This window comes from Numida meleagris, chromosome 2 (assembly GCF_002078875.1).
Source record: "Numida meleagris isolate 19003 breed g44 Domestic line chromosome 2, NumMel1.0, whole genome shotgun sequence".
Taxonomy (NCBI): Eukaryota; Metazoa; Chordata; class Aves; order Galliformes; family Numididae; genus Numida; species Numida meleagris.
The window spans coordinates 83,970,828-83,983,213 of NC_034410.1; the positions used below are offsets into that span (position 1 = coordinate 83,970,828).

Genomic DNA, 12,386 nt, shown 5'->3' on the forward strand with positions numbered 1-12,386 from the left:
ACCTTCATCACAAAATTTTGGTCAGCAAAACTTCAGTGGTTTACTTCTACATGAAGCACATCCACCAAGTGAAACATTCCAGGCATGCCCTGAGGTACCTTAGGTTTCTAGAGATCTCAGATGGTCGATTTTATTTCAGTACAGTCCAAGGTACATTCAAAAATGTATGCTACTGGAGATACACAAAAGTGCTCCTGTGTTTTGCAGGGGCAGAAGCAGGAAGTGTTTGGACATGGTGCATGAGAAGCACAGCCAGGCTGTTTCAGTTTGCCTTCCTGTCCAGGCACTTTGCTTCTCTTCCATTTTTCTCCATGCAGATAGATGATATATAATGTAAGTGGTAGGCGCAAAAATATGAAATAAGTGGGATTTATTTCAGTGGCTATGGACCAGGTTGGAGAGTGAACCATAAGAAATGCAGAGATTCTATGCTGAGTTAGGGAAAAACAGATCAAATTAATCTCAGAGAACAGAACTTTTGGGGACTGTGAGTATGGGTTCAGACCAATTCCTTGAGAATTGGTCTATCAGTGGCTGTTCATTATACCTGCACTCAGGAAGACTATGAATCACTGATTGCTGATGCCTCAAGTCTATCGTGGTGGCTCCATACGTAGAATCATGGTCATTAAGGTTGGAGAAGACCACTACAATATCTAATCCAACTGCCAACCTATCCCCATTGTGTCCGCTAGCCATATCCTTCAGTGCCATATTCACACATTTCTTGAGCACCTCCAGGTACGGTGACTCCACCACCTCTCTAGGCAGCCTGTTCCAGTGCCTCACCACTCCTTCTGAGAATAATTTTTTCCAAATATCCAACCTGAACCTCCTCTGGCGCAACTCGACGCCATAAGAACACGTGCTTCTTATGCTCTTTCTTCACACATCTGCTATTCGCCTCTCTTACGGTTAACATGCTCAGCTAGATGGACTTTGCTTTAGTCAGTGCTTTATGGATATTAAGATGTAGCTTAATTACTGATGAAACTGTAAGATTTTCTCCTGCATTTTCAGGGGAATTCCCAGGCTAGCCAAACTTTTCGGCATCTCTCAAACCCAAAGCTAGTAGACAGGGTTGTCATTAACAAAAGACAATTACTGAAATGAGTGGCCTGCTTACGAGTTGTATGCTCTGCAGTATAGGCCTGAAAAAGACAAAATTAAATGGGGAACCTCCGGGCCTCTTATACTGTGGAATTTGTGTGCCCTTGGTAATGTTCCTTCCTGCTCTCGTTGTTTGTACTGATAAATGTCCTTGCATTAATAAAATTGTAATGCATCTTGTTTATCTTTTCAAGGCCAACCCTTACAGCTTTCATTAGCATTTTAGGGTATTTATGACTTTTGTAAATGACTGAAAATCTGCAATTTGTCATTAGGAATTAAAAAGCATCTTCATTTTGCTTAGAGCTGAAGTTGAACTGTAGCTGTGGAGGGACTGAGCCACCCCTGGGCCTGGCAGACAAAAACAAAGTGAGACAATGCCCAGATTTACAGCAGCAAGTGGCTCTTAGTTACTCAGATGACTTTGATAATGTGTCATCTGCTGTTGCTGGTAGGGATCAGTGTTTAGGCTCAGAATTAATTTCTCTCTAGCTGGAGAGAAAATAAAAATCTCTCTCCTGCAAGAGCAAACAGAATTTTAACAGAGACAGAAAGAGAGAGAAATGAACATAGTGCCAGGCACATGTAAAAATGCATTTATATACTGCATGTAGACACCATGAAGGGTAATGAAGGGAAGGTGCTGTTGAGAAGAAGACACTGTATTTTCCCTTTGCTGTGCTCTGTACTTTCAGCCGTGGAACAACGAAAGTTAAGAGAATTTTTAATGTGTCTAAAGGGAATTTATCATGTGAAGGGCTGGAGAGAGTTGGTAGGGGAAGGAAAATAATCAAAAGAGCCTTTTCAGCAGTCCAGCAAATCAAAGAGAGGAATGTTAATTGGTTTGTACAACATTGTATTATCAGTTCAGAGTAGCTTTGGACACTCAATTGTACTTTTTTTTCCTTCTCTCTCTGTAGGTTGAATAAGTGAAGAGAAAAAAAAAAAACGAAGCTGCTTCCAAGTATTGAAGATACAAGGCCAGGATGAACCCGAAGGACTCAAAAGTGTCTGAAGGAGGTCTCAATGTCACACTTACCATACGCCTTCTCATGCATGGCAAGGTGAAGCATTTCCTGTGGCCACAGCATTTGCCTGTTTGTTGAACGAGTGTGTGCTGTCAGAGGCTGGCCGTGACTCTGGCAGAGTTCTATCCCTCCTCTTCTAGTTAGAGTCAAAAGCACCATTACTGTAACCCAAAAATAAGCCCCTTTCTTTCAAGTTGTTATATGTAAATGCTCTGCAGGCCCGTTCTTGGAGACATAATGGATCAGGGTTCGAGGTCAGGCTGAATGGGACTCTGAGCAACATGGACATCCCTGTTCACTGCAAGGGAGTTGGACCAGATGACCTTTAAAGGTCCCTTCCAACTCCAAAAGATACTATGATTTTAAGTTCATTGGAAAAAGCCTTACTTGCAACAGATCTGTTTTGAGCAGTTCTCGTGGCAAAAATGAGTTCTTCCATGGATGATTAGCCAAATTAGACAAATCTTTGCATAAGAGTGACCTGCATGCAGCTCGTCTTTCTCTTCGTTTGCTGGACTTCGCGTGTTTGTTCTTTTTTTTTTTTTAAGATATCACAACATTGATTTGTGTGAAGTAATTGTCACAGAATTAATTAATATTCCTGTTGAATTCGAATGGAATAGCTCTTCGTTATTCTGATGTAACATCTTATTAGAGCAAACCCTTGATATAACAAGCATTTGTCCAGGTCCCCTGCGGGTTTGTTTTGGAAGGTTGACTGTAATTTCACTTCTGTCCAGCACAGCACTTAAACAAACAGATAAGTGTGAAATCTGTGCCATAGACAAAGTGCCAATTCAGTATTGTCAGACTTAACAGTCTGATAGCTGTTTATTGCACATTATCAGATCACAAAATGAGCTTTTAATTAAAAAACACATTTCACTGGTTTGTTTGTATCGTTTGCATCAGCCACGCCGGGCATTTTTGGTTGAAGGAAGGAATGCTATATAAAGCAGATGGTTTCAGCTCTTCCTTAACAAGGGACAGTGAATGTATGTATAAATTATTCTGCAGATAAAATTTGTATATGTAAATCTAAAATCTAGCTTTACTCTGGGAATTTAATTTATAAGCTAAAAATATATGTACATTTTGAAAGCAAGGCTCATTTCCAACCTGTTCCATGAATCGGAGATTAAGGTATCCCCTTATATATTTTACTTATGGAAATGATAGGAAATATGAGGGGGTACAGTTTAAGTTTTCAAATTAAAAGCAAACAAAGAAAAACACAATTATAATATTACAGATCAAGTTATGTATTATCTCTGAAATGGTCCAACCATTTTGGTTGATATTTTCCCCCCAAAAATACTCAGCTTCAGGCAGGCATCTGGTGTGTAAAATCTGCATCATAATCAAGGATCTGTCCAAAAAAATTTAATACCATTCTCTTTTACTGAGCCTACCAAAAACCTGTGCACATATCTGCACTCAAAATTAGTTCCTAGGTGTCAGTCATACTGCATTCTGGTCCCAGGCCTGAAAAACATGTGAACACATCCACATCCTGGTGGGAGTAACCTACTGGCTTTAGTCACACTCCTGTGTGCATAAAAGTTCTTTTTATTAGCCACTGCCAGACAGCTCTGCTTCTTTCAGAGTCATGGCATTAAAGTAAAAATCAAGTATCTGTCCTTTTTCAAAATATTTTAGTTAAGATGTGGGCTGGAGTTTTGTTGTTTTGTGGTTTGGTGATACTGTTTTATTTTCATGAAACAATGGATACGTTAATGAGAAAGAAATTAGAAGCTAATTTTCAGTGTTAAATGTAGTTGATTGTGTATACAATCACTTTTAACAGCATTGGATGTTGTGTGTCCAATCTTCAGAGCATGTTTAGCCCCAGGGGTTTAAATTAAACTCTTAAAAGCTCTGAAATTCGAAGTCTAAGTGGGAGTATACCATGCATCCTCAGCTAACAAGGCACAATGGGTATACCATTAACTCCAGTATGCTCTAATCATGTGTCCAGTTGTACCTAAAAATTGCAAAGAGCACATTAAATCAGGATTTATTTTGGTGATAAAAGTCAAAACCTTATGGTTTCTGTGAAATCATTTCTGTGATTTAAAAATGCTGATACTGAGGAATGAAATATGTCTGAGTCAATATGAATTCAATATGAGAAGGCTGCTCTGAAAGCTGTATGTGCTTCTTAAAAACAAGAAGAAACATGCTGCTTTGCTCTTCCTTCAGATTTTCTGTGGTAATGACACTGCTGGAAATTGCTGATCTCTAATTAGTATTTCTAGACAAAACAATTAACTGAGGCAGAGCTTGGGCTGCAAATAACTGATCATAACTTGAAAAAGGAGAGGGGAATTAAATGGGTGACTTTAAAAACAGTAGCAAACTGAATTCAAGGAAATGTAATTCTAAAATCAGTGGGTTTTTTAGTGCATTTCACAGAAATACCAGGCTCTCTCCCCACTAACTTTAATTCTGTCTCTAAATCTCTAGTACTAGTGAACCTTTGCATGGTGAAAGGTCTGTGTGCTTTATGACATCTGCATTCTTTATTACGGAAAGTTCATAAGTTGCACTACTACGCTGTTATCTCAACTATAAACCCTGCAGAATTAGGAAATTCTGTGTACTTTCCATGTGATTTGTATGTTGGCCTTATAGTCAAGTGCGGACATCTTAATTATGTAGTTAAGGTAAGTTTTCTCAGGGTAGTGTATCTACAGACAGAAAAATCAGGATTTGTGTGAATGGACAGACCTCTACAAGGAGGTACTGAGTGAAAGAGTCAGTGTATTTAGAAACAAACAATAAAGCAGTAAAAATCAAAGAGAACTTAAGTGTCTAGCAAAAGGAAAGCAGACAGGAGCCATCTTGACCTTGGGAAGAGTGTTTCTAGGGCCTAATATGAGAGGTGGGCACCTGAGCCAGGACTTCAGAGGGTGTGTGCTGGTGTAAGGTGAAAGGTATAATTTCCATCTTGTGCTGCTTTATCTCAGGAAAAAAAGAAATATGAGTGGGACAGCCTTGAAGAGAAGTCAGAAGCAACAGAATGTTTCTCAGGCTTTCTCACAATGTAGTAGAGGAGAGGTTTTTTAGGGAGTATGACACAAAAGAAGTTGCTTTTCACATCTGAAGAGAAGCAGTTGTCTTTGAAGGGAGTTTTGAGAGTGACATTAGGAAGAACTTCTTACTTGGATGTGTGAAGAGGGGAACAGGCTGTCTGGACCTGCCACAGTAGCCTTCAGTAGAGATCTTTAAGGACAGTTTAGACAAAAATGAATTAAGCTGCAATGGCACTACAGCCTCTGCTGCTCAAGATGTTTTTGATTGAGTTACCTGAATGCAGGAACTGAGAAAATGTTTGAAGTATGTGCAGGAGCTAGTTATGCAGAGTATGTTAAATAATGCGGAAGACACATTTTCATCTCTTATTAATGAGAAAGATTTACCACATTAAGGGCCAAAAATGTTTCATATGTTTCAGTAGAGAAGAATGGTGAATGTGGGCTGGGGCAGTTTACTTTGTGCTACTTCTGCATTTTGCATCTAATTCCTGCTGTTTCTTGAAGTAAAACAAGTGAAATCACTCTGTACGGCAGAGACTTAAATGGGTCTCAAGTGGTGATATTTTATCACCTCTGTTGGCTTTAGAAGTAGAATTTCTGGACAGGATTAGAATATTGGAGTGACTACAAGACTTCTGATTCTAGCAAAAGCAAAAATGGCACCGTTTACCAGGATCAGGTCAACATTTTAGAAGGGTTTCTGGATCACAGATTGTGAGTGTGTGTGCATTCATGTGCAAACAGTCCCCAGCTATCAGAGCCCTCTGTAAGGAGAGGCAGAGCTCAGGCTCCAAAAGAAAAGCTTCACTTTTTCTTTCTTTATTGTTTTTGTCGAAATTAAACTTTTTAACTCTCTGCATGGTAAAGGTTCTTTGAGGGAACTTAGTGTTTCTCTCTTATCATTCCTTGCTCACCTGTTGCATATATTTTTTTTCAATTCCGTGACTTGCAATTGGTTGACTTTTTTTCAAAGCAGTAGTAATGAGACTGGAAGATTATGGAATATTGTTGCTTGCCCACAGATCTCTGCCAACGTACCTTCTCACCTGACATCTGCAGCACTCTTGTTCTAGTTTTGGTCAATTCATGCTCAGAATGAAATAACCCAGAAGAAGCACTTACTTTGATGGTACTGGGTAATAATTATATGATTCTGGGGGGTTTTTGGATTTTTTCTGGTTTGCATTTGTACACAGCCAGTATTGACCACGTGGTTATGACCCTAGAGACTCACCTTTAGAAGTTAATTTTAGATGTAGGTGGTAAAGAGGCTGTGCTGGTATAGAAGTGTTTAATTTCAGGAAAGAATCTTCATGGAGATTTAAATGTTGGATGCATGAGCTGGAATGTAAGAAAATACTCAAATGTGCCAGCATGGAAAGGGCAGCAGGGTCGTGAACTGACTTTGGTTTACATATCATAGTGGAGGCACAGGAGTCTCTGATACCTTCCTTGAATACAAGCCTGCAGAATTAAAAATACATAATTTCCAATGGCATTGTGCAAAGGTATGTAGCTACAAAACTATAGTGGGTACAGTGAAGTCTGCAAGAAAGCAAATTAGAATATGGTGAGTTTGGGGAAGGTTTTAGAGAAAGGAAAAGGAGCTCAGAAATAGAAAACAAAGTGTATTAATGAAGTCAGATGAGTTAGGAAGAATAAGGAAATAATTTATAGACAGGATGAAGAAGGAAAGTTAGAACTGGGAGGGAAGTAGGACTCTTGCCAGATACTGAGAGGTGAAAATTGGAGAGATGAGGCAATTAAGGGGAGAAGGTAATTTAGAAGGTACATTCAGTGAGAGGGGGAATTCTGGAAATTTCTTCAGACATTCTCAAAAATACTTGGAGAGAATAAATACAAGTAATGGAGTATCATTATTTTGAATGATATAAGTGCTTCTGGCTGGAAATAATGAGCCAAAATATATTTTTGAAAACAAATCATAATAAGAGAATTCAAATAGAAACTCACGGTATTGAGATTGATTTTTTTTTATTATTATTATTTTTTTGAGGTTCTGGAAGCCTCCTAAGTGGATTTTAAACATGTCTGGGGACAAACGACACGTACTATGTAATATGTATAACCTGGTTTGATGGAGAAAGGATATGATTCTTTTAGTGGCCACTTTTGCATACCTGCTTAATTGACCGCTTAAAGGATAGTAAAGCGAGCACAGGAATTATTATTTTTTCCCATTTTTTTAATTTTGATTTTTACTTATTAAAATACAGCATAAGACAAAGCATCTTTAAGAATCATTTTTCCAGTAATTTAATCTAAGCTATGAAATGCCAACCGAGACAATGTTTGTTCTGTTTCCAGTTTCCACATTCACTGTTAGGGTATTATGAGGATTGACTGTCCCACTTACTGCTATTATAGCTCTTGCTTTGTTCATTGGCATTACTGCAGTACCTAGGAGCTCTGGTCATGGAACAAAACTCCATGTGCAAATACACAGCACAAGATGGTTCACCTCTTATTGGGGTTGTAGGAAAAGCTGAAAGTTTCCTTTTGTTTTCACTAGACTAAAAAAATCATTAGAAAGGACAGTGGTATTTTCCCCTGGTCACTGTATGTTCCCCGAAACCATCTCCATGGCTGAATTTTCCTAGTTCTGTCAAATAGAATCTCCTCATCAGGCCACAGCCATAACAGGGTGAGATTGCAAACTGCACCCACGCTGTTCGCTGCTGGTGTTTCAGCATGGCCAATGGAGGGACGAAGTGAGGGAATAGAACTGGGCTTTGATTTGGGGGTGTTTTGGGGAGGTAAATTGTGAAGCTGAATGCAAATTGATTATTTATCTTCTAAGAAAAAGTAAGTAAGTGAGAAATGTTTGTTGTCACAGCTGGAAAAGGAAAAAAAAAAAAAGATGGACATATAAGAGAATCATAATACAGTGTTTCCATCAGAAACACCGTTATTTGAAGCTTTGCCTCAAACGTTACATTTGTTAGCATGAGATCCATCTCCATAAGGATTTGGCCCATGGTGTCTTACTAAATTAGGGCAGTTAGCACCAGACAGTGACTACTAAAGCGTCACCCAGGAACATGACATATCCAGTTTCAGTGAGGTTAATCCCACATAATCCTAAAACACAAGTAAGGCTCTCAGTTTATTTGAGGCAGCCATTTGTTCCCTGAGGTAGACATCTTACATCATGTTTCCCAAAACTGACCAAGGCTTTTTTTTTTTTTTTTTTGGTCTGTAAACAATGCTCAGAACATAATGAAACACATTCTTGGGGTCTTTCATCATAGAATCACAAAGGGTGGAGAAGACCTCCAAGATCATCCAGTCCAATGGTCCACCTACCACTGATATTTCCCCACTAAAGTATGTCCCTTAGTACAATATCCAAGCATTCCATGTTGTATCTTCACGTGCTGTATAAGTTTTTACAACTGCATTCTCAGATCAGTATGGGGAGGAAGAGTGAGGTTGTTAGAAAGACAGTTGGTGCTGGTCTACAGTCTTTTGTGGGTGCGGATGTTGTTTGCTCTTGACAGGATCCCTCTTTGTGTTGTGACAGATGTGTGTCCCTTCAGTGGAAGGCTGTATTTCTTCAGTGCTTTCTTAACAGGCTTTTCTGTTTACGGAGCCCGAGCCTACTCGTTCTACCTTATTCTTTCTCACAGAAAGCAGACAGGCATGCCATTGAAGTAATACCTGAATGAATTACAGGGTTAGGATGTGGCCTATGATTTACCAGGTGCTTTGGGGTGAAAATGTATGGTTTTTTATTACATCATAAACATGTTTTCCTTTAAGATGTTCTGCATCTCAGGGCTACTCTGAGGTTAGTGTTCCATTCACCCCGAAACACTGATAGTAGAAGCTGCTTTGATTGAGATCTGTGCTTTTATACAGTCATGGAATACATAGCCATTTTATTTTTATTTTCTAGGCCACAGTAATTATTAGACTAGCCTTACACGTAGAAAAATGACTGAATTTACACATTAGATTTACAAACAAGGTTTGTGTTTATACCAAATTTTGTCAGCTTCTGTTAACCCTCCTGATTTCTTTACATGACTAATTTGTTTCTCTTGCAATTCGAAAAGCACACCAGATAATTGATTTGGAAATAACCTTCTCTGACAGCATGTTTTAAATCTTTCTTTAGCCATTTGCATCACCAAGAGTCCTGTGAAAGCAATGGCTCACAGAGACGTCTCTGCTGCCACCTTTTGTTCTGTTGGGGCTGCCCAGTACTCAGGGTACCACAGATGGTGTACAAACTGCAGGAATAGCTTCCCTCTCTGTTGTGGGCCAAATTCTCCTCCAAGCACCCATTAAGAGTAAAAGTCACCTCATTCATGCGAACTAGGTACAGGGATAATACTGTATGTTACATTTCATCATGAAAGAAAGCATCACGTGTTTTTACCATAGCTTTTCTTCAAGCAACCTCAAGTGTTTTAGGCTTGCAATATGCTTTACTGATATGAGCACAGCCTTTCATCAAGGCCTTGGAGCATGTCCAGAGAAGGGCAACGAAGCTATGAGGGGTCTAGAGCACAAGTCTTATGGGGAGCGGCTGAGAGAACTGAGATTGTTCAGTCTGGAGAAGAGGAGGCTCAGGGAAGACCTTTTCACTCTCTACAACTACCTGAAACAAGGTTGGCCTCTTTTCCCGGGTGATGGTGATAGGATAAAGGATAATGGCCTCAAGTTGTGTGAGGGGAGGGTCAGGAAAAATTTATTCTCTGAAAGAGTGGTGGGATATTAGAACAGGCTGCCCAGGGAGGTGATGGAGTCACCATCCCTGGAAATGTTCAAGTGTTCAATTTCATGTTTTCCTAGGATTTTCCATAGTAACAGAATGCTGTTGGGGCCTAGGTATGAGACTGTCCTGCTTTAGATGCTGTCACCTGGAGACAGGCCCTTTGAAAGGTGTTGTCTGGGCTGTGTGCTGTCTAAAACTTGGGCCGCTTTGGTGACCGTCAAGACAGGCACCCCAAATTGCTGTCACGTCTTGAAGGAGAGTTGGTATCTACTTACTTGGTATCTATATGCATGTATTGACTACACATACAGATATATAAATGCATGTGTGTGTGTTCATTTGTATCATCACGCATACAGCTGTAGCTTTTCAGAGGCATTCTGTTCATCCAACACAGTTGCTATGGCATATCTGCTTCTGACAGACAAGTGTTTGTACAGTGAGGCCAAGGACTGGGCAGTGGGGCAGTTGTTGCGCAGTTCTTTCAGCTCTGGCAGTCTACCATCTTACTTTAGAGCTTTTTTTTTTTCTCCCTCTGAGCTTCAGTTCCCCCATGGACAGTACTTTTATTTGTGCACTGATTTTCTATGTCATTAAAATGTGGCTATATAATAACTAATAATTGTTAATATATAACTTATTTTTCCACCGTGTTTACATGTGGATGATTATTCAGTAAATCAATCTGAAATTGTTTATAAATACCTTTAGATGGAATCCCGAGCACTAGACAATAACAAATAATGCAAGAGTTATTAATATATTCTACTAAGCTAGTCTATCAGTGGTAACTCAGTCATACTGTCTGATCTGTACTAAGACTGAATTTGACATCGAATGTGGGATTCCTCTTACCAGACTTGAGGTATGTTCTTGTAAGTCTAGACTTCCTCCACTGCAGATGGAGAAAGACAAAACCCTTGTGAGTACACTTCTCTCCTCTTGTTTGGGAATGAAACATCCTCTATTATCTCTCGCTGTTGACTGCAGAAGAACCTGTGTGCTGGGACTACGCTAGAACTCTTAATGAACTAACGTAGGTGACAGGCATCCTATCTCTTCTGTCTAAGCAGTCAACTTCATCACAGTTTGATCATCTCGCAGATTTAGAAACATTTTCTGGATAAAATACGGACTTTGGATATATATATATCCATATATATATAGTTTGAGTATCATAAAAATGGTGTTAGATATCCTACAAAGCACTGAATATAATTTAGGGTGGCAGAAGAATCTATATGAAACAAATACTGAGCTGTATAAAGAATCATTAAAGGTTTGATGAAGTAGCATAAGTAATGTGGAGAATGAGGCATAAAGAATTTTCTGATTTAATCTGTGACAGAAGAAGTTTTCTCATCATAATTAAAAACATGATCTATCATCTTCAGTATTTATGGGAGCTTTCCTAGAAAGAGCAAAAGCCCAAAAAAGGCTAAAGCAACCAGTTTAGAATAGCTTTGGAATTTATCTTTTTTTGGAGTAATTTCTGCAGACTCAAAATTTTTGAAAGTTTGGGAATATCCATGTGAAGTTAGTGTTTCCATCTCCCTGTTCCTCTTCCTCAGTTTCCTAGCAGAGTCCCATCTCAGAGGGAGATGCAGTGCAGGGAAGGGGTGATGCCTGCCACAATATTGGGGAACTGCCTCCTTGCAAAATAAACTTGAAATTCTCCCTTTGATGGGGCAAAGGTTTGAAGTACTCCATAGAGTTACAGTGACATTTTCTAGCACGATCCAAGGAACTGGTCAGAATTCTCTTTGGAATATTTTTTTTCAGTGGGATTCACACTGTGCGTTCATTCAGTTATTTGATAGCTTGTACTCTTTAGCAGTAAACAAAGGGGATATTTGGTCAGGTAGAATTCCTGTCCCCACTGAAATCAACAGCAAAATGCCCACAGACCTCAGTCATGAGTAAGTAGCTTGAGAATCTTGATGTGTTGTGCTTACTTCCAGTTTCCTTGTTTGAAATGCACTTTTTTTTTTTTTTTTTTTTGCTGGGGTTACAAACACTGTATTGCTTTTCTGTTTGCAAAACTGAAATATCTTTTCCTGTTTCCAAGGAAGGTAAGATTGTACTTATTTGCCATGTCACATTCATACATTTCTGAAAGAACTGCATCTCTCAATAAGGCCCAAAGTGATTGGGCAGATTGGGCCTGATTTCATAAGAATTGTATACCAGCAGAGCTTTGCAGATTCAAGATGAGGTCTATAGCTTCTAATGAAACTTCGGATGTAAAAAAAAAAAAAAAAAAAAAAAAAAAAAAAAGAGGCAGACTGAAATACAATTGCTCACCCATATTATGCTCACTCACAGCAAAAAGTCCTTCTGCTTCTTGGGAATCTGTTTTACACAATAAATTATTTCTGAAGCCTGTGACTGAGAAGAAAGGAAAAAGTATTCAGGGTAGATCTGCTGAATGCAGTAGTTGGAACTACTTGCCATGACAGGTTCCCA

General features: G+C 39.1%; 1 protein-coding gene across 32 annotated transcripts in view; it reads left to right on the forward strand.

The window, feature by feature from the left end:
• Positions 1 to 12,386, forward strand: part of LOC110394552 (poly(rC)-binding protein 3-like) — a 498,677-nt gene that overhangs the window by 437,600 nt on the left and 48,691 nt on the right. For all 32 annotated transcript variants that reach the window (XM_021388493.1, XM_021388486.1, XM_021388487.1 and 29 more), the window contains one exon: positions 2,031 to 2,174. In XM_021388493.1, the coding sequence (XP_021244168.1) occupies positions 2,097 to 2,174 (78 nt within the window). In that variant the 5' untranslated portion in view covers positions 2,031 to 2,096. The remainder of the gene's footprint in view (positions 1 to 2,030; positions 2,175 to 12,386) is intronic.